The sequence below is a fragment of the Mizuhopecten yessoensis genome, unplaced genomic scaffold (genome assembly GCF_002113885.1).
Source record: "Mizuhopecten yessoensis strain PY_sf001 unplaced genomic scaffold, ASM211388v2 scaffold4701, whole genome shotgun sequence".
In the NCBI taxonomy this organism is placed as follows: Eukaryota; Metazoa; Mollusca; class Bivalvia; order Pectinida; family Pectinidae; genus Mizuhopecten; species Mizuhopecten yessoensis.
Window position 1 is genome coordinate 120219 of NW_018405678.1, and position 27898 is coordinate 148116.

The window sequence follows — 27898 nt, forward strand, 5'->3', positions numbered from 1 at the left end:
GGGGAGTGGTCGTTCATCCGACACGTGCTGGGGGATTAAAGGGGCACACGCCATATTTAATAAATAATTAAAGAGGCATACACCGAATCATATTATGACTAAATATATTTAAAAAACGTGCTATGATTTTGAGCGGAGGAGGTCCTGAAACAAATTCCAGACTTTATCATGTTAAATTAGTTTGTTGAGTGGTGGTAGGAGCTATCTTTATGTACTAATAATGAAATATTTTAGTGGATAGTGTTAAGATGTAAAAGGCTGTTGTAATATAAATCTTCACCTGAAAAATGTGTTTTGCGACTTAAATAAATGTGCAACATGCTGTATTTATTATGGATATTGTCTTATAGACAGATACCGTTGTACGTTTAATTGCCAAAGTTGATGTATGTATAACCAAATCTTGGAAATAATATTTGCTATAACACTCAAATATAACTTAATCTGCGGGAAGTCGACCAGGCAGACATGAACATATTTGATATCAGCTTCTTGAACGTATCTCTAATCTTGAAGCAAGTGATATACCCAGTTTGTGATGTTCCTGGTAAATAAGTTTAAGCTTTCAAATATCTTCCCTTTGATACGAAAGCTGTTCCGGTTCCCAGACGCGCTATCATACTTAAATCTCGTATGTTGCTTTTATCGGTAAAACTTGACAAAACCTTTAGTTTCTTCTGTCTACAGGACCGTATCTACCAACTCTAAATGTTATATTGCTATTAATCACTCTCAAAGCCTTCCCCGTTGTAATCCGTAGATCGTTATATTAACTACTTTACTAATTGTGTTTGTCCCGTTTCTATTCCAGTCCACAGGTCTGCTTTACAGTGGTATTTATTGTAACTCCGGTTTATCCAGTCGTTTTATTTCATATTTTATGTATTTCTTAATAAAATACAGGTTTGTGTGGACTTGGTATATCCTTGAATCTATATATAGGTATCACGTATGTGTATTCTAGAGATTTCGTTTGTTTAACATGGTGCTCTGTCTATGTTTATGTTCGATAAATATAAGAGATAATTAACAATTATTTACATGCCAGTGATATCAGGACCCAATGGTGATACTGCGTGACGTAGTTCACATATCACTACGCGTCGGATCACAATGGACTAGTTAACTTATTACTACGCACAAGTGTTTGCATGTGCTATCTATATATCTCTCTCGCATACTGTTTAGATATGTCGAATTAAACATTAATTCCGTTTAGCCCAGTCCATAATCGCATCCGTATGTTGTAAGGTGGAATAGTTTAAAAGTACCCGACCTTAACCTTTGAAAGCTAAACAACACGGGAGACATAACAACGAACTGTTTGAAAAGTGTCATCTAAATATACGTCACATGATATATCATTTGAAAATACCCACTTAATTGGTTAGGATATTTGTGGTTTGTTAGTTTCGGTGCATATTGATACGCTAATCGACCTGCCTGCTGTATTCCGCTGTATTGCTGTACAAGGCGACTAACAAGGGCCTCATGTCGGACCGTAGCTTGTATGGTAATGTATTTTTTAAAGGATAGACCAAACTAAATAGACTGTATGGATATCCAATGAGTTAGCTTATTACCACTAACTGTTTCATGGTCATAGCAACTTCTCGAACGCCGATAAGACATTTAGAAAGTATGATCTCTGAAACGTTTAGACTTAAAGCAACGTACGTGTGATACATTATAAACACTCTTTAAATCTGCCTAGTTTCTAAGAGCTGGTTTGGAGACTTGGTTTAGAATTTTCTCATTAGTGATTGGCCATTGGTTACCCAGATAGATACGCTTCATCAAGCGGCTTAAAATCCCATCATCTCAATACACCATTGGCACAAGGACAGAGCCGCCCAGGGCTTCCGAACAGCTGACTCCCCCATTCCGGTCTTATAGATACACATAGATATACGTATACTTCGGTCTACTCTTCTTCTCATATTTCAATGCCTCTGACGCACCATTCTGTGATAACCTCCCACTGTTACTTATCCGTAGGTCTTTGCTCGACAACCATATGATATCCCTAGCAACCCTTAGACATATGTTTTGGGCTCGGATTAACCATCCAGTTTGATCCAAAAGCCACAAGCATGTGAAAGGTTCTGACCGTATTAGCAGGCTTAACGTATGACGAATGGTTTATTTCCGTGCTTCGTATATCCTGCCAACTTATATACACTTTGGTAACAAATATTACAACAAGTGACTGTTTTCTGTTATCTCAGCACCATGAATAATGGGAAACAGTCAGTGAAGGACAGAATGTGTCAGAAGAGACCTTAACAGTGACAAACAGGGCAGTGGTTATGATAGATTTGCCACCGTCTTTAGAATATTGAATTATTCTGACAAAATAAGCTCTAATAATTTCGATCATTTGGATACCTGATTTTAGAGTGTTTCAAACCAAAGGGAGATAAACTAGTAGAAACAAATTGGAATGCACAGTGCATTGATATTATATTACGATGCAATACAACAAAATGTGTAATATACCATGAAATAGCTAATTTTCGTGTGTTTTTTAGTTGCGTTGAATTCGTGGGTTATCTTCATCCACGAAGTCATAGGTCAACTAGGTTAATGCAAATTTGATATAAAGCAACTCATTTTGAGTGGGTACTCGTAATCCACGAATTCATGTACCCACGAAATGGTATTTTGCCGGGAAACCACATCATTTCGGCACCATAAAAATATCTGATTTCACAGTATCTTTTTCATTGGTAATCTGTACTTCAAAATCCCCATCAAGGACGAATCTAAATATATTCATAACACTGACTAAGTTGATACTAAAGATAATAATTTGAAAATCTGAGAGGAGATAACTGTTATATAAATCACAGGTGTAAAGTGTAAGGTAACCCGTACCTTTCCATAAACTCATTGTTTATCTTTTACAATTAGTACAAAGGAGTAGTTAGGAGTATTGGCATAACCTGCTGGACAGGTGTAACTCCACGCGACATTTAAAACCCCCCACATAAACTAGATTTAAGGAGAAGGTGAGGATGTCATACAGTCAGACGCTACTGTTGGATCCTGCAGGCTCTACTAAAGCATCGTTAGACTACTATACTGTTCCCATAAAACGTACGAGCAATATCATCATTCACAAACCCCCAAACAAAACCATGTATACACATGGAACGAGTAGTTGCCTAGTTTCTTATTATCAGATACTCAAATATCTTTTTTATTTTGCACGCATTATAAGTATATCTAAGTTATACCGTGCCAGCTGACTATGCCTTTGCCAAACTTCGCAGTGTATGTTGTATTTGGCAAAGTTCTTGCATCAAACGCGTTAACTTCTGGGCTATTTTGCGAAGTATATTTTCTTTTACAAAAGGTTTACCTGTTTGATTTAATATGTTAACATAGCGTTTAAAGTTGAAGTTAAAGATTTGTTTTGTCTGATGCGGAAATGTTCTATAGATGTGCATCTTCCTTGTCAGATAGTATACATCACTCACTTCCTGTCATGCGTAAATCGATACGACGACGGCATAATTAGGTAGGCTATTGCATTCCAGGAGGGAAAGTTACTAGGAAGTGCACTGGTGCAATAGGATTGCTGTACAGTAAAACCTCGATATAGCTTTCTACCAACATTTCAATCTATGTTTTCTTAGGCCTAAAATAGGCTTTCATATTCGCGTTCAAAACGTTACAATTTCACAGGATAAATGACCTCGATTTTTTTTCTTTTTTTTTTTCCAAATTTTACTATGAATTTTTTAACCGGCAAACTTGCTTGCGTTGCATGTGGAGCGTGAATGGCAGCACTCGGTGAATGATATACTACTTGTTTTATTTCTGGAGTATGGCATATAAACTGTACAGTTTACAGGTATTGCGTGTCTGAGTATGGAGTAAAGCGTTTATATTCGGAGGTTTACTAGCAAAGATAATGAGTGTTTCGTATTTAAGGTACCCTAGAAATGCTACTGTGTGTTTGGTGTTTCTATATTGAAATATATCTTACTAATTATAATTATAATATAATATAATTTGCGACGTTTATAAGTATTTCTAGTGTGTTTATCAATAAAACGTCTTTATTATTACTAATGTTTGTTTATTACATGAGTATGAACACTGTGTGTCGTCCAAGTTGTATAGTATAGTAATACGAGTGTGTGTCTGGATAATACTTTAATACGGTTAAGTATGATAACAATGCTAGTATGTGCATGGAAAATACATTAAATACGGGCATGAACTAAACGGTGTAAATTATCATCAATATTCAAGATTATACAAATTGTTATTCTAATGTCATTTGTGGTACTTCATAAGTGAGGCAAAAGCGATAATTGATTGAATTGGTATGCGTTCATCTGTAATTTGTATCCTTTATGATGAATGCATTTTGAGTTTCAGAATTTATTTCTCACAATCAAATCCTCAATTGAAATCATAGGTTGATATACTATGTTACAACCACATAGAGTGGCAAGATAAATATATAAGCCTATGTTATGGACATTGATTCGAGGTCTTTTCATATGTGACTGTTCTTCCTATGTTCCAGGTATCGACGGAGACTTGAGCGAGACAGATATTACACTACGTCCATTGACTACAACACACTCAACAATATGACGAACCAAACTACATCAACTGGCGGGAAGCTTGCGCAGGAGATTAACGACGAATTCCTCACGTGCAAGATTTGCCTTGAAGGATTCAAGAGCCCCAAGTGTCTAGATTGTCTGCACACGTTCTGTGAGCAATGTATCGACAATCATATTATGACGGAATGCACGTATAAGAAATATAGCGATTATCGGGAATTTACGTGCCCTTTGTGCCGGAAGCGGACTCAACTGCCGCTAGGGGGCGTCAAGAAGTTGCCGGACAACTTCCTGGTATCGAGCCTTGGCGAGGTAGTAGCAAGGCAGAAACCGTCCAAATTTCCTTTCTGTGACATCTGTAAACTTGTCAATCGAAAGCATCGTGAGGCTTCATCGAAATGTCTGGATTGTAACAAACTGTTGTGTAAAAATTGTGTGGAGTTACATCGAGAAACGAAAGTCACGAAGAATCACAGCATATTTGATGTGGATATAGAGAAGGATATTGAGTGTAAGGAGCACCAGGAAGAGGTTGTCCGGTTCTACTGTGAACCATGTGAGGCTTGTATCTGTGTTCTGTGTACCTTCAATGAGCACAAAGACCACGAAATCACCCAATTTTCGGATGCCGTAGAAAAGTATAAGGAAAGTATTCAAAAGCTGTTAAACTGTTGTAAAAGCAAACTGGAGGTGTACGATCGTCAGCTTCTTGCTCTTACAACGTGTGAGAGTACCATCAAAACCGCTGAGCAGAAGATTCGCGATACCGCTATTCAGTTCATATCTGATATAAGAAATAGAGAAAAGCAACTTATTGATGACCTGCATTTTGAATACGGACCAATGGTTATGGACTATGTCAACAAAAGAAGCGACCTTCAGGTAAATGTTGACAGTCTAAAAAGTACATGCAGTTTGACAGAGCTTGTATTGAAAGGAAAGGATATAGAACTTCTTCTCTTGAAGAAACAGGTTCAGGAGAAATTATCGTGTCTTGCGGAAATTGAATTAAAAGATCTGCCGAACACCGTATTGAAGGAAATATCTTTCGCTGCTGGCAATTTGGATATGGGTCAGCTTCACGAATCAGATAAGCCAATTGTTTCGAAGCCACCAAGATCCTACTCTGGCGCTGCTCCAATGCCAAAAGTCAGCACCAGCACTGTTACTACGCAGACAGAAGAAACAGAAGAGTCACAATCGGGCCCGAAACCGGTTTTGGCGAATCAATACATTCAAACTGATGTATATGGCAGTGCTAAGAACAACTATGACACCAAGTCGACCGAAACTGAGCACGTTGAAACCTTGGAGAAGGGCGTAAACACCAGATCTCGAAGTCTTCAAAGTCTGACGTCACAACTACAGAGGACAAACTCTGAGGATGTCGCCAGTCCGGAAGCAACAAGTCCAGATCCGGTTTCTTCTTCAGGACAGGAAGCGCGAAGAAATCGACGCCGTCGGGAGAGACAGAAGGTTGAGGTTTCGTCCCGGCCCACGACAAACAACCCATCTAATACCATGTTAGTAATGGCATCTGGTAAAGGTGGTCCCCTCTTGTCCTATAGTAGTAGTATTGACGAGCACTATTACTCGCCTGATGGCAGCAATAACGAAACGTGAACACTCCTGGTCAACGATTAGCTGGTGTACTTATATATGCCTAAATCAAAAGAATCAGGGCCATTACATAGTCGAGTATAGGCGCTAGATTTTTAAAAGCAGAGGGTGTGAATATGGTAAAATATGTAGAGGATTAACCAATAGACAGAGTAATGTTATTTATTCAAACAAGTTTGTTATCTAACAATTATTAGGGATAGAAGAAAAATATGCAACAGACTTATAAAAGGACAGAAAGTGTTGCAAATAGGTACAAGACCTATAAATAGATGGGGTGTGATAAAAATTGGCAATGAATCTATGAAAAGACAGGGAATGATACAAATATGCATTGAATCTATGAATAGACGATGCCAAAAATATAGATAACTGTTCTCGTGTCAATAGATTAGTGGCCTTTATGAGCTTTGTAGAGTATTTATAAAATGACGAGAAATAGGTGCCCGTAAAAATAGGTTAGGTGCCCATAAAAATAGGTAAGGTGCCCATAAATAAGTGAGTGGTAATGGAAACTAATTACATTGTAGATGGATATAAGATTTGTATAGGTTATTAATGAACGATCGGTTTATACTGCAGTGAAACAAGAGCCGGTATGTGTAGGTGCTGGTAGTGCTAGTTAAGTGTTGTAATATCTTTTTATTTATTGAACAACACTGAAACATATCTTAATCATCTGTAGAAGATACATACATAAATTTGGGTCAAAGCTAAAAATAGATGAAAATCACTAAATTTATGCTATGATACCTCGTGAATACGGTCTGTAGCAGCCAGTTAAGTTTGATACCACGGGTCTTTTTTTAGGATTATCTAACTTTATTCCAGCGCTCATCTTATTTAAAGCTAGACTAACTTTTGCATAATGATAAAGAAATTCCTTATTAATAAAAACAGAATTTAGATCGCAATCGAGTTAATGCGATAGACACAGTTATTAAAAAATTGCTCAAATAGCTCGGCATAAGAAATTCTGAAGGGAAAATATTCGAATCAATACCATGATTTTTCAGATTTATAACATGGTAATAATTATTGAATTTTGAGCTATGTAGATACAAAATGCATTATTATTCGCTGAAAATTACATACGCATATATGTCAATTAAAAGTGGTATTTTTTTACATAATGGTATAATGAAAACATTTTTGAAAACCATATTTGTTTTTTATTCACCAACTTTTTTTAGTTGATTGTTTTGATACTCCGGTGGTGAATTCAACCCACACCTCCATGCGTTAAGATAAATATTATTTCACTCGAGTTTTGAAAATCCTTTTGAACAATCTGTTTTTACTGTAATTTTACGTTTCATTTAAGTAACTAGTTTCAGCAGATCGAATTGTATTTTTAAGTTATGCATAATCATAATTATTTTCACTAAAATTTTGAACCCATTTTTATAAAATCCCAAATTGCGTTGTTTCACATGTACCTTTTTCAGTTGATTGCTTTGGCACTTGGAATTGTAAGCGACAATAAGCCTTCTCTCCTTTCAGAATCAATGGTTCTCCACGCCTCGGTGTTGTCATGTTCGTGTCAGTAGTCTGTCGGAGTGTGTATAACACCGTTTCTCTAACTATCTTAGATATATCGTCCTACTGTCTTCATCTAAAGTACTCGCATTGAATTTTTGAAATTTCGGAATGAGCATTTTCCAAAGCAATTCTTGAAATTAAAGGCATCCAAATTAACAGTTTCACTGTAAAATATAACAGAAAGGTGATTGTGTATTTAGCATCAGAGGTAAAATAGTTACCGTTACTGAACTTATTTCTCATTTCACTATAGTCAAAACTTTCTATAATCGTCATTGGAATCGAAGTGAGTCGTACACGTGTGGCTATTCATATAAATCATATGCTAGTGCTATCATCTGTATGTATCTAACTATCCATTGTATAAAATGCTTTCTCATTGGTCCTTGCTATGTTCCTAGTTTTTGTTGGTAACGTTCTACCACAGGACAGCGTTCTACTGGCTTAAAAGAAAACCAATTCTTCAATTAATAATGTCTCGGTCCTGGAAGTTATCATTAACTATAATATTCTTTTATCGCAAGACAACAATTAAGTGCAATAGGGCGTTCTTAATTTTATTTAGTTAGTTTGTATAAGAAGTTTTTCTTGAAAAATTCCCCTAATTTTTTTTCCATATCGCTAAATATTATAGAAATATGGATACCTACATGTTGCTTTGACACTTAAATTGATCATTGGAACATAATGTGACTTGTGTTTGATAAGATTCATTTTCTGAAGTAAAATACACTCGACTTTAGCAAATGAATAACAAATATGTTCCGTTCTACACAGATTTAATCCAATGAGTTATATTTAGTTATTTAACAGGGTGTGTATTATAATCTACATAGTGGTTTCTAACATCAATATGCTTACAATTGTTCAGAATAACATAGTTTGTGTGTGATTTTCTAGAAAATTTAAAACTGATTCATCATAATACTATAACCTAAATATAAAGGAGGTTTTTCTCTCGTAGACCTAGGGTCTTTCACTAGAATCTGTATATTTACGTGTACTTGATTTAACAAAAATAATGCATATATATATATATATATATAGTTCGTGTGTCAAAACGTCATTCCATCATTGTATGTTTAGCAAGCACTATTATGAATTCAGTAATTTAAAGAAATTACCCATTTAGCCATATACTCCATATATGGATATACAAATGCCATTCACTATTGACTTGTTTCCCCCTACTAACCCATAAGGTCACCCATGTTTGTTTACATTTGACATTTTGTTTTGTATTCAATGTATAAACTATTAAGTGTGGGTAGGTACTGTATACCGAAAAATATTCGCCGCAGTTTAATTTTCGCCGTTTCCTTTCCTCAAAATAAGGATTTAGTTGTAATGTCCTTATATAAATTATTACAAAATGAAACACTAACTGTGGGTTTATACGGATTTTATCGAAGAAAGGTATATTTTCAAAATGGCGATTTTTTTGTTTAAGTATACAGTATTTACGGTGTATCATATGCAAAGGAACCTCGTTTAAATTTACATTTCGGAATATTCCCCAGAAGAACGATTGAATATCCTTTTTCTTATACAGAGAAGAATAGGTGGTAAAGAACCTAATACATTTATACAACTCATGGCCCAACGTTTAATGAGTGCAGACTAAACGAGGTTTCCCTGTATACATATATTAATACTGGATTTCTAGTTGAGATATATTTGATACACAATCTGCATATTTATAATATCTAAATCAACTACTGCTTTCTTTGTTACATATGTGTATATCTTTATGTAAATCACTTCTGTTTATTTGTACATATATGTATACATATTTGTACATATTTTATATATATAAATACACTTTTATTTATATTTGGAAATCTACATATAAAGGAAACAGTGTCGAACCTATATTTGCTGTCTAATAACTTAATAGTTTTGGCAGATAATATCAGAGTGCATTGTTAATGAAATATCTTTGTAAATGAAATATTCATATTCTTCTCATTTCTTAGATAAACATTTTATGTTTTAAACTTGGAGATGCTTTTAACAATTTAGATTTGATTTCTTTTTCAATTTAAATTGGTCTTTTTCGAAGAACTTTGATTTGTTTTCATTTGTGAATATTTAGTTTAGCTCGAATAATGAACAAAATAAATAAATAAATGAGCCTGTTTTAAATAGATAGCGATGGAAACTAAATACACGCAAATGATTTTCAACAAATGCTTCATGTAACTTTTGCTTCAGGCATTCGACCTAAGATATGCTTGGAACATCATAACAATCCTATTAGACAAAGTTTCCAGTGTTTTATGATTTGGGAGAATGAGATTAGAACTCACTGGCCGTCTGTTTTTCGTTCCAGGTGTATGCAGTAGAAACCCCGACTTATACCAGATATATACCAAGATAGCTAGGAGTATGTCGCCAAGGATCTGTCCCGAGCTCCAAACGTATACCCAAACCGAGGTTGCGGCACGTGGCTTAAGAACGTCTGAGACCAACGTAAATTTTGACCTTCAAGACGGCGGCGATGAACATGCATGAAAAAAGGCTGAATTTATCAGCCGTTATCACGTACTTGGCGTCGTTCAGAATCATTCAAAATGACGACAGGACAACAACGGAAGTATTGATATGTAACGGCCGATAACTCCAGACTATATGTATGACCAAACTGCATTTTTATAAATACTCTTTTGTATTTTGCTTTCGTTTAAACTACTATTTTATTTCTGTGAAGCGCTACTGAACGATATAAGCTTTCCTATTTTTTTTATTTTTTTTCCATTTTTTATATACTCTTTATTAACCTCAACCAACCATATCGACTATTTATACTCGCCAATGCCTAGATAGAAATCGTCATTGGACATTTGAATCTTATTTGAATGACAAATATGTCTAAGATTTGTTGTCCTCTTGTATGTATACATCGTGACGGCGTCAAAGTTTATTTGGGAGCAGACGTTCGGAGCATGTTGTTTTCATTATTTTGTATCCAAAGATGTAACTAGTTATTAATTATTATATCATTCGTCAGTAAACGTGCTAAGCGTTGGGACAGATCCGATAGTCTAACCATCATTATCCAGCATGATTTACCTGTTAAGTAGATAATCTTACTTTACCTTTTCTGCCTCTCTTACCTCATTTGTTTGTTAAATTTCAACATAACATACAGTTTTACGTAGTTAAGTTATTTATACAGTCAACTCACCAATTCAATAAAATATCTGTGATGGTCAGTTCGTGTTTTGTTCTCGTGCATTTCTATTGGTAATTAGTAAAACGATACTAAACATGAAGTATTAATAAACACCGTCTCAAATAACTCAATAAACCCCGTCATTAACAAATCACTTCGAAAATCAATATTTTATAAACCATGTCAGTCATACAAACATTATTAAAACAAACCATACACATAATGTCACCAAGCTTATGTCTTTACTATCTATAACACTGAGTAGAAGTAGACCTCCAATACGCATGTCCGTACAGCTGCATGTCAAATAGATTTAGTATCGTACACATCCGCCGGAAGTATCAAAGATGGCGGACGACTACCAAAAGTGTAAATAAACGAGCTCCTTGTTTCTATACGCATGACTGCATACAGTAAACAGTAAAATGGACATGCGATAAGATATGTTATCCGTAGTTCCACTACTCCGTAGAGTCATCATTGTAACAACGTATTTCAATAATGCATGATATTCCCTGTATATCTTGTATAACACATAACTATCGTGAAATTTCAGTCAATGTATTATTAAAGCTTCCATATTGAAGATCCATCCTTAAAAAAAATGTGTAGAATGGACATGTTTTCTGGACTGAAAAAATGTTTGAGTGGATTTTACAAGTGTACAACTTACCTGTATCTCTGGAGCTGAATGAGACCGCGTATCGTTCATTCCACATTGTTTACCTGGGACTGGTGTACCTGTTTCGCAGTTGTCGCCCTTGGTGTTCAAAGAATACGGAGTATATGAAAGTTGTATACGAAGTGACTGAAGTATGTCGTTTAGTTATATTATGGGATGTATTAAACATACGCGATGTATAGAGAGAGTCAGCAGTATGTTAATTGAATCAAGCATATTACTTAATACAGTGTTGAAAATACAGCAAATTTCGTCATATTTTTTCTTTCTTTATTTTAATTTTCAAATATTTCATACAAAACAATATAGCAACAACATATAAATTATATCACAGCAAGAAAAAGTTGCATATATTACCAGATAGTTTTAAGCATTTGAGTGTGTTAACTTATAACAAAGGACACAATCCCGTTTCTACTATATTGTATTCTATACTGGAATCCGTTTAATTCTTTGTTAGTAAAATTCAATTCAGGAAAGATAACTCAAGTTTATCATATATTTTAAAGTACAGCCGAGCCCCGTTGTCACGCTATTCACCTAGTGGGGTTGGTGAAAATCAATTTACTATTCTTTTTAAATTTAACTCAGTATTCATGCTGTTTCACACCCCTTTTATTTCACAAAGGTTTAATGGTTCCGTAATAAATAAGTTTCATTCATATTAAACTGGTAATCTTTCCTTTGGCATTGTATTTAACTGGAAATATTATATACAAAAACAGCACAAAGTACTTCTATACAGGCTTGTACAAAGAAACTACTGTTTTAGCCAGGTTAGTGTGCTTAACGTCCGCTTATTTAAAAAATAAAAATAACTATTGCTGGTGGAATCAAAGCATATTGAATAGCACAGTGTAGTCACAGAGTTAACTGGTTGATGAACTTAAAGGTGATATACAGAATGAAACATGTCTTACACTGATGAAATCTTAATTTACAAAGGTTAGTAGTTAAATAGTTTATACTACACGATAATCTACTTACGTGTTAACATTAGCTTATACTAATACAAATGATCCTCCACCAACCCTAGGACAAATGGTCCTCCACCAAACCTAGGACAAATTGGTCCTCCACCAACCCTAGGACAAATGGTCCTCCACCAACCCTAGGACAAATGATCCTCCACCAACCCTAGTACAAATGTTCCTCCACCAACCCTAGGACAAATGATCCTCCACCAACCCTAGGCCAAATGATCTTCCACCAGCCCGAGGACGAATGCTCCTCCACCAGCCCTAGGACGAATGCTCCCCCACCAACCCTAGTACAAATGTCCCTCCACCAAACCTAGTACAAATGTTCCTCCACCAAACCTAGGACAAATTGGTACTCCACCAACCCTAGGACAAATGTTCCTCCACCAAACCTAGGACAAATGGTCCTCCACCATACCTAGGACAAATGGTCCTCCACCAACCCTAAGACAAATGCTCCTCCACCAACCCTAGGACAAATGATCTTCCACCAACCCTAGGACATATGGTCCTCCACAAACCTAGGACAAATGGTCCTCCACCAACCCTAGGACAAATGTTCCTACACCAACCCTAGGACAAATGCTCCTCGACCAACCCTAGGACAAATGGTTCTCAGCCAAGTTCATCTACGTCAGCATTGCTCCAACACACTCTGCCATACTGCTGTTTTCGTCCATACCTGTAAAAAGGAAAGTTAATAGTATTTAAGTAATAGATACTGTGTATTGTCAACATATAAATGTTCGAGATACGAAGTAGCCGCGAAGTTCACATGACAGAGAAGGCTTTCTATCTTAAGTAATATTAAATATCAATTAATTTCAAAACTGCAAATTTGAATACGGCGTTAATTTGAAAAATGAACATAAGACTTACATATGTGATAAATACATTATGCCAAAAAGCAATCACACTGCCCCATACAGCTGTTTCGTCTTCTTAGGTCTCATCTTTTATGCTAGGGGCCAAAACGGTGGAAATCCAAATTGGTCTCAACTACTGTCGATCCAGAAGGTGATTGCACCTATAAAATTCAATCGTGCAAATGCAGAATCGACTAACGCTAATTCAAAGTATGATGCTGTCTTCTGCATAACAAAGCTTATAACCATCAATCTCTAATGTTAAATAGGTCCCATTTTATATAGGTATTGTCCCAAAAAAGATGATACTTCTAACAGGAAATATCGTCATTTAAAGAGAAGTAACTCGTGGTCTGATATAGCACTAAAATGTTTTTTAAATAAAACTGTTTAGGATTGATATGAATATTAAAACATGCTGTCTGGCCAATGCAATACCTTGGTATAAATTGTAGGGCTAGGAAGGATCGTTGCTGCCGATCTATGCCTGCAAAACATGGATAGTGGTGGGTTGGATATTGCTGTTTCTTTAGTGTAGTATTGCAATGAAATGGCAAATGTATTGATCTGTTGGAAATACGAACCTCTGCTAGGACATATCCTTATGGACTCGCACATCAGGACATCAGACTGAGTATGCTGCTAAACAAAGGATATACTAAACAAATAGTTATATCAGTGATAAGGACTCCACAATCACAACATATGAACACAAAATTTAATGATAATAATCTACAACATTTATATAGCGCCCTATATAATTTGTAAAAAACAAAGACTTACAATCACATGTATCCATTTAAGCTAGCAGATAATCATCAAATGAACAAATAAATGGTGGTATTTACAAAGAGCCTTAAATGCAGACGTGAAGAGGTGAGTTTTGATGTCCCTCTTGAATTTGGCAAGGGTATTTGACTTTCTAATAGCAGATGGTAAGCTATTCCACAACGTGGCCGAAACCCTCTCAAAGAACCGGTTTCCATAGGTCACAGTACGAGATTTTGGGACACACAACATAACAAGCTCCTGTAGGTACTGGGGAGCTGTTCCATTCAGTGCCTTGTATTTGTACACTAACATTTTGTACTGCGACCTGTATCGTACAGGTAGCCAGTGCAATGAATATAGCACAGGTGTGATGTGCGCTCTCTTTCGAGTACGAGTAACCAGCCGTGCTGCAGTGTTCTGGACCGCCTGCAGACGACTAGTTAGTTTGTCAGATATACCACAGAGCAGGGCGTTACCATAATCCAACCGAATACAGTCGATGTTCCTGATCTGGTAATAACAGGATTTGGCAATAGCGTTCACTTGTTTCTCCATGTTCAATCAACTATCAAAGCATACCCCTAGGTTTTTAACAGCTGGGACAGTCTCAATACTTCTGGCACCGACCTTGAGCTGGAGAGCCATTGTTTGCTGATACTTTGGGGAAAAGACAATTAGTTCCGCTTTTTCCAGGTACAGATATCTGTCAGACAAGCTTTTACCAATATTGATATTCTAGGATAATCTTCGTTTTGTAAGATATATAGTTAAAACTGACATGTATTACTAAGAACTATGGACAAGCCGCGGCAACCAAACAACAAACTGACAAATAAGGTGACCACCTCTTTACCGATTGATGACACATTGTTTGGAAACGTTTTGCGGAAATGTCAACGTTTGTCCTGGTCATCCAATGGAGTGTCTTAGTAAACATGGTTGGTGTAACACAAAATTTTCATTGCAATATGGTTGAAAAATTGACATTCAATACAGAAAATTTAAAAAAGCATATTAACGGATCGAAAACACCAAGTGGAGACATGCAAAATAATTATAAAAAATATGTTTTGAAAATTTTGGTTAAACGATTCGGTCAGCTCATCAACAGCTCTTTAACAATGGGGCTTGGTAGATTTACGAATTCTAACTCAACACAATTACCACTCATAAATAATGTTATGTATAATACGTAGGTCCTCTTTCGAAAGATTTATTGTATTCATATCTCAACAACTGTCAAATTTGATAAAACTAAACGAGACACTTCAGCTGTAAAAATTGAGAAAACGAAGTTTGGTCAAACTAAACGAGACACTTCAGCTGTAAAAATTGATAAAACAAAACGAGACAGAAAATGTGTTGGTATCACTACGACTATAAAATAAACAAAAAATACGAGAAATATTTTTTGTCGAGACGATAAACTTCTTCATTAATTCAACTATCAGGGTAAATTATAATCATTGATACTTTTTAAATACATATATATGACATCAAACTAATGAGAAAAAATAACCATCAAAGTTCATACTAATCATTGTGTTTTTATGATGAATCAGTCTTTGGAGTTTCAAAATATGAAAGGCATATTAAAACTCAATTTTTGAATTTGACTGTTTTTTTACTACTGAGTTCTAGAATATCAGGCGAATAGGGAAGTATAAATAGCGTGATTCTGTAAAGTTAGTATTCTGCTCAGCGCAAAATTACCAATGCCACATTATCCTTCCATTCAATATGTTATACGTAAACACAATTTAAAACAGCATGTTCTACATCGTTTGAAATACACCTATTTTTCAAATCCAGTACATTTTAATACTACATATCAAACATCTCAATTATGTAATTTACCTAAAGCAACTTGTGTACGTAGAAACCATTAAGTTGGTAACAAGAACATGTCACCATATGTAGTGTAAATGTCTGAAACCACAGACGTCACTGATACGAAAAAGATTTGAAATAAATTTGCCTTGTTGATTTCATTAACCGATATGTGTAGTTTATGCTAAACTAACTGATTTACAAAGAGGATAATATCTCCTTATATGGCTTAACCAATTATGACACCCTAGTAAGGCGTGAAAAGTATATATAAATATGTATTACTAAGGTGATTATATGGTGGCGATTTTTTAATAGCTGCATTACCAAACATGGAGATATGAGTTACTGATATACAGTGCAAGGAATCATCGATTATTACGTTTGATGTTCCAGCGACGTTTCCACGCCGAAAAGTAATTATCATGGTCAGTTTTTATATCTATTGAAATCGGAAATTACAGAGGGGATTTGTGCGTAGTGATTCAATAAATCGCTTTATATCACATTGCACTTTACACATATACCATTGTGATTAAGTTTTTTTTGTAATTATAGGTTAATGATTTGTTTGCATTCATAAGGCAGTTAGTGTTCTTCAAGCGATTATCTAGTGGTAAATTGAACATTGTGTTATTGGCAATGGAAACTAGAAATTTGAACTTTTCTTTTACGCCAAAACTATACGCCGACCGAACCAGCTACATGTATGATATATAGCATACGCTCTTCATGAACTTACCATATTTCCATTAGTTCCAAGCTCACAGCGTTGTATGAAACAGGAATGCGTCAACATGAGAATATATTGATTATAGCATATCAATTGATATCATTCCAGTTTCTGTATCGAGAGTGTATGATGTGATGTTGAATGAATCTTCACGGTACACAGCTTCTCATTACTCTGTGGAAATTATCTCGTTTTGCAGCATTTTCAAACCTCAATCATTGTTCAACATGCTTGAAACCTATCAGTCGTGCCCAGTGAATTAATTGCTACATAGTAACCAAATATAATTGCATGGACACCATGAATACCAAAGGTGATATAAAAATTATTGTTAAGAAATAGGGATAAAATAACATGAAAAGGAATTAATAAAAAAATCAATCAATATATTCTTAAGTGATTAGCAACGAAAATAGACGGCACGAGCCGTTTCAAATGAAATCTTCATATCAAATCAGATCGTCGCATATGACCATTACATGTGTTTTATATATAGATATCATAATATGTCTTCTGACGTCACAATTTTACGCCGGCAGATCCTTAAGTATGCGTTATAATTATTCATTAATGACACATAATTGTTAATGTCGAATCAATTGGGTTTAAAATCAATATTGATTGCAGCAACTTTTATGTAAACTGTGTCACTATGTCACTTAAATCCATCGCAATGTTTCCCAAAATCGATTTGAAAAACATTCACTTAAGAAGCTTGACGTATCTTTACGATCAATTTAATGAACGGAATTTGGTTGGATAGACAGTTAGGACTCAATTAGAATCCAAAAGCAATACTTAGAAATTGGTTATCTGAATACCGGTTAATTTGTATAACTAATAAAAAGGCCTGCATTTCGAGTTTCTTAATTCAGCTTATTGTAACATCAAATGAATTATGATCCTTGGTTAAAAACAAACAAACAATATTTCGGATACAGTCATAAGTAATGCATTGTTGGTGCATAACCATACCATTTCTCCGATTCCACTTCTGTAGATGGTCGATACCATTTTAAATTCAAGACGATAATATATTGAGGTGTCTAAATCTACATCTCGTTAAGCTAATGGACTAGTGTAGAACTGAGACATGTCTCTAAACAGATACTGCTATAATGACGACTTTCCGCCAGGACCGGGTCGTGAGGAGAACCGAAATCGATACAGCGTAAACACACAAAAAAAGACAGTTGTGCAGTGAGACTTGTTTTTATCACATTTGGCCATACAGTCAGCTAATACAACTACGTAAAATCGAAATGGAAGATACTTTAGAATAATCTTTAGAGGACGTTACCAATAATGTGCATAGAACAGTTTAATACATGTGTGTCGACAGACCATGTATGGACCATAGCATTTCTTGGTGTTTCCAAATCACTTCAATATAATCTGGCAAAGCCTGTGTATAAGGTAGCAAAATGAACAGAGAACGGCTGCACAAGGATTAATGTTCGAGGTACAAATTGTTATAACCATTTCCGAAATTGAAGGACGTGCAAAACCCAATTATAAGAAGTTTATTGTGTTATGGACGATCAGTCATATTCAAGGATTTACAAAAGCATCGGAGGTATCGACCCATCCAAGGACGATAGATTTTACTCATCAATTCGAAACTATTTGCCAAAAATATCGACAGAAACACGACAGAGGAATAGATGCATATAGACAAAGGTTGTGAATATATTCTTTCATTAATATTTATTAACGGTTACAATCGTCTTCCGGACTCAGATATCATAACGATAGAATTTATCTGCCACGTCTTGTTGTAGCACATTGAATGAAAAAGAAAAAGAAAGTAATATATAACACATACAGCACAAAGGATTTGTTTCGAATGTTGATAAATTATAGCTTTGAATATATAGTGTTATTTGTTGATATTTACGAATTTGTTTATTTTTTTTATTTTTTTGTTTGAATCTGAGTAAACTCGTGTAAATGGCAAGAGAGTGAACACATATACAAAATGTACTTAATATATTTGCTATCAACTTCGATACGATTTTTAAAAACTATTCGTATTACAATAGAATGGATTCACTATAAACAGATGTGTGCTGAAAATTATTCGAAATAATACGAAGTAAATGAGACAAAAATAGATAACAAAGTTCATTCTATGGCAGCAGAAAAAAGGTCATTTCCAATGATATTTACCAATCAATTTGAACAGGGTTGAAGTAAATCTATTCCCTATAACTACAGGAAGGCATAATTTTATACTTGGATGATTTCAATAGAAGAGGTATTTAGAGTTATGTATAAATCGATTCTAATATAATTTGGACTTGTTCACTGTCCAATCAAGGTTTAATCGGATTTACGATGATGAACGGATGAATGACGCTTTGTACAATGCATACGAAATTCGTTTTCGATCATGTCTATAACCGGATATTACGTTACAGTATTGCAGGCGTTTCTAATGATAACTACATTTTCTGAAACAGTGGCGGGTNATTACAGTATTGCAGGCGTTTCTAATGACAACTACATTTTCTGAAACAGTGGCGGGTTATAATTGAACACAAGTGTGATAACATTGTTACCATCGGTTACAACATTAGTGTTATTATGACATATGGAGATGAATGGGCATCATCACGAAGGAGTACCAATGGAAGAGGAGAATGTCAAAGCAATTATTTTATTTTGACGGTATAGCACACAATAATTGAGAAATAGGTCAAAACACCACATGATTTGGATATACATATAAGATAGATATATTCAAATGGTGAAAAAGTCACATCATAGGTCAAAACCACAGTGCTACTATCGGAGAACAGGCGAATGATTTATTCATGATAAGGCAATTGTCATTAGGATCCGGCGTTGGTTCAATTTTGTCACATAGCCTTATGTGTCTAGATGATACATTTAGGAATATATATCCAATTTCGAAATTGCATTACGTCCTTAAATTATGAATAGTGCATGAGCTTTGTTGATAAACAAATGAAAACTATTATTTGTATGAAATTTCCCATTAGACGTGCATTTGTTCGTGCAACCAGTGATATAATTAGATACAAATGATAGTAATTGAAATGCAGTATGCGCCTCAGAGGAGCAGTCCCGTAATGTGGTGTCTACGGTTAAGTGACGTATGGAGCGCAGATGGATGCAATATATATACTGCAGCAAATATTTTGGACTAAGCGACAAATCGAGGCACAGCAGAAATAGGAACAAACACTGACAACTGTGATTCATCTTTAACACTGTAAACACAGGAGCCACCGTTTGTATGTAAGTATTACATTGAGTTAGTCAAAATGATTTCAGTACAAGTTCTAACGCTTTTCCTGTTAGGAATTTACATATTTTCCCTTAAAATCTTGCAATTTTTTTTTTTTTTCCTTCTTCACAAAACCTTTCCTGGGTAAAATAGAATTGCGTTATGTGCTGGTATAACAAAACTTGTTAAATGAAATGGATATAGCCTTTAGTTTATTGGGTAGAATTTTTGCGTTTTGATTCTCTAAGATGTTCGTAATGTAGAAATTGTCATGCTGGCAATTATATTGCAATGTTTAATTCATAGAATGACAATATGCTAGTCGAGTATAATGTCATGTTTATTTAGGTACGCGAAAGCAAAGAAATGTACAAAGCTCGAAAATGTATAGTATTATGTCTCGCCGAATTGAGGACGGTAAACCCTTGTGACCAAATCACCATTTAGCACATTTTTCTCCTGTGGCTGATACCACACAGTACCAATAGATGAATAAAAATATGAATATTTTTTTTATAAATACGTTGTTTGGATGTTGATAACATGTCGTGCACATATTTGACGACAAGTTTTTGCGTTCAAAACAAGTATCATTTGAAGGACATAGTTACATTGTGGCTGGTTAGACATTTGAAGGACATAGTTACGTTGTGGCTGGTTAGACATTTGAAGATCATAGTTACATTGTGGCTGGNTGTTAGACATTTGAAGGACATTGTTACATAGTGGCTGGTTAGACATTTGAAGGACATAGTTACATTGTGGCTGGTTAGACATTTGAAGGACATAGTTACATTGTGGCTGGTTAGACATTTGAAGAGAACATTAAACTTGGGACCCTTGGAAACACAGGAAAATATATTGACCAAGTGTTTACGTCATATCAAGTGATCATAAATATCAAAATCTGTTAAATGGCTTGGAACTAAAAAAAAAAAAAAGTCCAACAAGGACATATTTTGTAAAGTCATTGTGTGCTATTTTACAATTCCCAATAATCAGATAAATTCAGAACGTCAATCTTTATTATTCATATTGAAATATGCGCTTACTATGATTTGATGAGTTAGCATAAATGTACCGTATTAAAGTAGCAAATAATTTGTTTTATTCATGTGCGTTCCATAATTGTATTGATGAACTCACAAGACGATATTATACGGCGGCTACTTGTCAGCGCAAGGTTACACTAATTGATGATTATATCAGCTTCCCACTCAATTTCACACGATTTGCTTGACCACATTTTGAAGCATGTCAATAGACGGGTAATCATAGTTCCTTTTATAATTTTACCATCCATTCTGGTATTACATAACACAACACAGAAAAGCATCAAAATGTCTAGATTTCGCTGCCTGTATATACCTGCATACAACAAAGACCTCTAAATAATAAATGCGCGTTATAGTCATGTTCATTTCGTGGCAGCATGATAGAGTAGCATTTCAAACTTAATGACTTTAATATTTTCTCTTTGTGACAGAAGCGACACCAGGCAAATGGCGTCATATTCGAGACCGGCACCAATGGCTTCACAAGAGGAGTTTTCAGACTTGTACGAGTGTGATACAGACTCCTTGGGGAAGCCAGATTGCGTTTCACAGCCAGACACATTAGACAGGGGAAATGCTGATCCTGACAACGCCGGTGATTCAACTGTATCAGATCAAAACACCAATACACGAAATGATTCCATCGCAACACTATATGTTCTCAAACAAAATGTGTCTACTAGCAAAAACACAAAAGACGAAATGAACATTACAAATGGCAACAATACGGTGGTGAAAAGTTCTCATGATGTGAAGAACATCGAGGAGAATGAAGAGGAATGCAACAGTGGGACCGGAAGCAGATATTTCTTGCGATCTAGTTCCTACGGCAGTCAGTGCAAGTCCCCTAAAGGGAGTTTTGTTTACTCTTGTGATGGAAGTCCGCTGAGACTTGGACCCGAGACGGCCATTCTAGGTTATGCTGGGAAACACTGCAAAGAATGTGATACTTCATCTCATGAACAAGGCCAGCATTCTTCAGAGACTTTGTTTCTTGAGGAACTGTATGCCAATAATGCAAAGATGAATTCTTCAAAAGACGTTACAGTGGACAGTCTAGTTGTTTTCAACACGATCACAGGAGAAAGACTTCTTCCTGACGGCTGTGAAGAGCAAATGTACACTGATAAAGATGAACATGAAACCGTCGACACCGTTAAGAGCAATAACTCTGACGATGGAAAAAACAACCTTCATGATACCTGCATATTAGTATGTAAAAAGGTGTTCGTTTTCTCAGTTTCCAACGTAGGGCTTGCTTGTATAGTAGTGGCATATGCAATACTAGGCGCAATTATTTTCCAAAGTCTTGAGGCATGGAATGAAAAGAAAACAAGGTCCTTCATCAGTGAAATGCGTTCTGCAAGGATGAAAGAAATCAGGGACATAGTCAACCAATTAAACCACTTGAACAAGGAGGCATGGACAAATAAGGCTGATAAAATCATGAAGACGTTCCAGCGAGAGCTATACACGAAGACTAAAGGGCACGGCTGGGATGGTGTGGATGACGTGGTGGAGGGGGAAAGGGACTGGACGTTCGTGGGAGCTCTCCTCTACTCTGTTACGTTAATAACTACTATTGGTAAGTAGAATTATATCACTGTATTTATCTGCCAAAATAAGGTTCACGACACGCATATCTTTCTAAAAATAGAGAATGTCGAAATGACAACAAAACCGTTATTTGAAATCACAATCGATGACACTATGGTAAAATATAAATTAATGACAAATCTAAAAATGACACGTCCTCATAGGGATAACCAGGGAAGTGAAAATGAAACAACCAGACACGCTAGTGACCCTTATTAAATAAACCGACTTTCAAATCACACAAAAAACAGCATATTTTCCAATGATATCATGATGCCGAACATAAAGCGTGTCCGAAGTCTTCATAAATCTACACCTCTGGAAATATTGTGTTTAAACTCGTCCGTTAGCAGTTCATGGTCATCAATGTATTTGGAGCAATGTCTTGAATATCGAAAAAAATGCGACATATATACACTGTATGTTGGAGAACGGATGTCACTATCAAAAAACGGAAAGCTCACGATCGGAAATCTCGATCGTCCAGCATATCATGCAGCTCAGTAGTAAGCCGTCCCATTAACAGATAGGGATCATGTCGTGAATATACTTTGTAGACAGTGGACGATATCATAGAGTAGAGGCACTCAGAACAATACAATTACATATCACTCTTGTTATCACCTGTGTATCATCACTCTGAAAACAATAACAATTACCCATCGACATCAAACACGGCAAGTTTACCTGAACGGCCTTTACATTATTTATACACGAAATCAGGAGTCATAAAAATATATAAACTTCGGTTAACGTTCTGAAGCATACGCAACAAAAGCAATCGATGGTGTAATAACACAGCACAACAACATCAGTTTATTAGATTTTGTGTGATAATGACTATGGTGCAAATCTCAGCTGAGGAAAAGTAAATAAATTATACAAAGCTGTCCAGACGTGGATGATTAATGAGTTTTGACGATGTTAGGTTATGTTTACATTTGAGGGAAAGGAGTTATAATTAAACTATTTAACCAAGTACAGCATACATATGGACGATTATGTTCGTATGGACTAGAGTGAGATGTAACAGACCTCTTAATTGGATCTTGATATATAGCCAAATTGTTTAAAATTGTTCGTTTCGGACCAGCCCTAGGTAAAGGTTTTGATTGGCCGCATCGAATTGATTTATTTTTTTATTTTTTGTGAGCGAAAATCATGTTGGAGAACTACCTCAAAGAGTCACAGCTGTTCTTCAAAAACTAAAATATTTCAATTTACAACTAAAGACAGTTATAATGAAAATAATAATTCAACGTTTGCTGAAAAAATGTGTTTTGCCTGCCATACCATATTATTGACTGTCATGATGATGACTCTGCTTCAAATTTCACTACCTCGAATGTTAGCTACCTTGATACTAAGAGACGAACATATCATTAAGACATTGATGTTCGTACAGACGGATATTAGTATGCTATGAAATTAAAGAAATTTAAAATATTTTTGTTTTGTTTTTTTGTTTTTTTGTGTGTGTTTTTTGTTGTTGTTTTTTTTGTTTTACAAAACAAAATGAATTTGATCTAATACGGTTGAATTGAAGTTGGATTACACCAAGATTTAAGCAGGAATTAACTACAACAATGCGTAACTATCCACCCGTGCAAATAACACATAGAAACTCGCCATCATATATTTAGTAATTATAATATATCCCTGGGTAAATTTGACATTAAATTTAAAAACAATCAATGAAATGTAAAAATAAAAATGTCAGTTTTTAAATACAAATGTACATCCATTTCACTTAGCAATATGAACTATAAACTGAATAAAATATTTAACACATATCAACTATTTGTCATTAAAACAACAAATACCATATAACATCTGACAGCTCTTAAAGCTTCCATACAAGAAATAAACAACATACACAAAGCTGTATCCAATAAGAATGACAACATTGTAAATTTGAATAAACCATAGAGAAAAAAATAACTAATAGTTCATATTACGCTCTGTATTTAATAAGGCATATAAAGTGAAAACTCCTTTTTAACTGATATCTCGGATACTGTAAAGTCGCAGTTTGAAATCATAAATAATGGCATGTCTAGCAAGGAGATGTTAGGAAGGATCTTTTCAATTAAAGATAATCTATTAAGCCAGTAGGAATAAGTGGTCAAGTGGTATAACATTTACGTTAAGAAATTGCTTTTATGAATATTAATATGTTTACAAACTCTTTTTAGGCATTTATCAATCTTGAATAAAACAATCTACTGCTTTCTATGTTATCATATACATTAGAAGTCAATGTAAAAAACAATACAGCTGTATCATGTGTTTGATATGTCAAAAGTAATCCTTTCCGTGAATGAACAATAAATCAATACATATTTTATAACGTGAAGCCGTATGCTTGGCTAATTCTAATTTTCTAGTGACGGGGTACTACAGCAGTAACATGTAGTGGCAAATGTATTAGCTCATTCATCCCCGAAGATACATTTGAACTCTTCCAATTCAAAGTTTGGAATAGTTCATTATAAGATTTCAAGGGTGATTGAGTTGAACATAAACCAGCCATACATCTATTACATCTGATAACCCCAAGTATAATTATAGTATTTTAATGAATCATACACAATAATATAGAAACATAAATAACAGTTAATTCCAAATGAAACGGAAACAGTTCTTAAATAACACTATGTTTTTTACAATCTAAATCAAAAATATGATAACACACAAAAACAATAAATTAAAAAAATATTTTGAACAATAATCTACAAAGCCTATGTATTTCTGATTTTATCCAATATGTAGTACAAGTGTTTATCATTGTTTTGCCATATAAGACGTTTGTCGTATTGTTGGAGTTAACACAGAAAAAACGAATGGATACCATCAACATAACACCTAACATGCATAGAATACGCCACTGTATATTAAATAGTTTTTCCTTATTTTACAAATACTTTTACAAAAAGTGAATTAAAACTCATGTATTTTATTTTATTACTATAGGATATGGTGACATCACTCCGAAGACAGCCAGTGGACGGATCGCTACCATGTTTTATGCCATGTTAGGAATCCCTTTAACACTTCTTTGCTTGGCAAATTTCGGCAATGTAATGGCGCAAACGTTTCGTCAGTTATTTTACAGAATGGAGTTCAAGGTCGAAAATATGTTCTCGTACTTAAAAGGTCAATACATTGCATCAAAGAATAAGAGTGAGGGGCGCACTATTTTCAATATACTTTGTACACGTCACATGCCATGCAAAAAAAGCAGTAGATCAGAAATGGAGCTCGAGGAAAGACAAGACGGCAAATACAGAGGTATTGAATGCGAGTTATGTCAGGTTGTTTCCGATGCTGAATTCCCTTGTGAACACGTAAACGCCCGCAGTGCATCAAAGTGCACTGTCAGACAAGACGAGGTGTCGCGGGAGAACGAACATCTACCTTTTAACATGGCAGGCAGTATTGATTCCTCCTGTAACAGTTATGATAAACAAAGTGAATCAAAGTCCATCGGTAGCCTAGACATTGACCAAACGTGCCCGACAGCGAGGTGTCAAAAGTTACTACACGGGAAACAGGACACAGACGAAACTCGGCCGAAAGCGAAGCATAACAGACTGAAGCGTGGCCATAAAGGGATGTCGATTAAACAGCGCAAGAAACTGGAGAAGGATGTGCCTATATGGGTATGTCTAGTTGTGGTGATAAGTTACAACCTGTTAGGGAGTCTGCTTTTCGGACTATGGGAGGAAGGTTGGGGATTTATTACCGGGTTTTATTTCTGTTTTATCACGCTGTCGACAATTGGATTTGGCGACATTGTGCCAGGACACAGCATTGAGTCGTGGCAAAGTCAGGAAAAACAGATTATATGTACAATCTATCTTCTTGTCGGTATGGCCATGCTCGCCATGTGCTTTGACCTGATGCAGAGACAGATTCGAGAACGGGCAAGACATTGTGCTGTTTGGATTGGACTTCTTGATGAACATGACACTCACAAGATAACGGCAGTATAGTATCAGTGTATAGCGTACATTTCACGGATGCTTATTTTCTTCAGTTGATCCAATCCATATATATGGTGGCATATTCTTTCCATACGTTTGCCCCGCCGTCTTTTTGATTTTCACTCAGTTTATGATATAAATAAAAAAAAAGCTTACAGTATCCGAATAGCTATAATGATGTGACAATTTTAATTATTCAGTCTGCCAAGTCGTGATATAGTGTAAATGATCACGAAATCACAATAAGGCCCATTACAACACTAGGGACACAAAGAGACACCAATTGCATTTTTGCGTAGATGTTGACAATGTTTGTGATAGGATCTGTCTATTCATGTACATGTATATGATATAATGATTAGTATCTGATGTTTAATCTTACATTTTATATATCTATAAGATATATTTTATAATATACAATGTATCGTGCAAGAACTATAAAATATCTTATAAAAGATATGATATCTTTTAAAAGATACGAGATATTTCATTCATGTTTCATAAGACATCCAATAACATTATGTCGCTCATCCTTCTTAAGATATCCGATATAAATTTCTACATAAGATATCCGATATAAATTTCTACATAAGATATCCGATATAAATTTCTTTATAAGATATCCGATATAAATTTCTACATAAGATATCCGATATAAATTTCTATATAATTCTATATAAATTTCTTTATAAGATACCTATATAAATTTCTTCATAAGATATCCGATATAAATTTCTACATAAGATATCCGATTTAAATTTCTACATAAGATATCCGATATAAATTTCTACATAAGATATCCGATATAAATTTCTACATAAGATATCCGATATTAATTTCTATATTATTCTATATAAATTTCTTTATAAGATACCTATATAAGTTCCTTCATAAGATATCCTATATAAATTCCTTCATGAGATATCCGATATAAATGAATTCATAAGATATCCTTTATAAATCTCTTTATAAGATATCCTATATAAATCTCTTTATAAGATATCCTATATAAATCTCTTTATAAGATATCCTATATAAATGAATTCATAAGATATCCTATATAAGTTCATTCATACATTGTAAGATACCCTATGTAAATTTCTTCATAATATATCCTATTTAAATTTCTTCATAAGATATCCTGTATAAATTTATTGATAAGATATCCTATATAAATGAATGCATAAGATACCATAGATATTATGATAGATATTATACCTTGT

The 27898-nt window shown here is 34.9% G+C and overlaps 2 protein-coding genes across 14 annotated transcripts in view; both read left to right on the plus strand.

The window, feature by feature from the left end:
* LOC110449604 (tripartite motif-containing protein 2-like) overlaps positions 1 to 11849 on the plus strand; it is a 65894-nt gene extending 54045 nt beyond the window's left edge. For 10 of the 13 annotated variants that reach the window (XM_021496560.1, XM_021496559.1, XM_021496558.1 and 7 more), the window contains 3 exons: positions 4544 to 6109; positions 7710 to 7765; positions 10081 to 11849. In XM_021496560.1, the coding sequence (XP_021352235.1) occupies positions 4544 to 6109; positions 7710 to 7765; positions 10081 to 10262 (1804 nt within the window). In that variant the 3' untranslated portion in view covers positions 10263 to 11849. The remainder of the gene's footprint in view (positions 1 to 4543; positions 6110 to 7709; positions 7766 to 10080) is intronic. The other 3 variants (XM_021496568.1, XM_021496570.1, XM_021496569.1) reach the window with 3 other exon arrangements.
* An 8044-nt stretch (positions 11850 to 19893) lies between these two features.
* On the plus strand, positions 19894 to 27034 carry LOC110449615. The gene is made up of 3 exons (XM_021496587.1): positions 19894 to 20049; positions 21525 to 22678; positions 25663 to 27034. Exons 2-3 carry the CDS (start codon positions 21541 to 21543, stop codon positions 26682 to 26684), a joined length of 2160 nt encoding a protein of 719 aa, XP_021352262.1. The 5' UTR covers positions 19894 to 20049; positions 21525 to 21540; the 3' UTR covers positions 26685 to 27034.
* Positions 27035 to 27898: the final 864 nt, after the last annotated feature.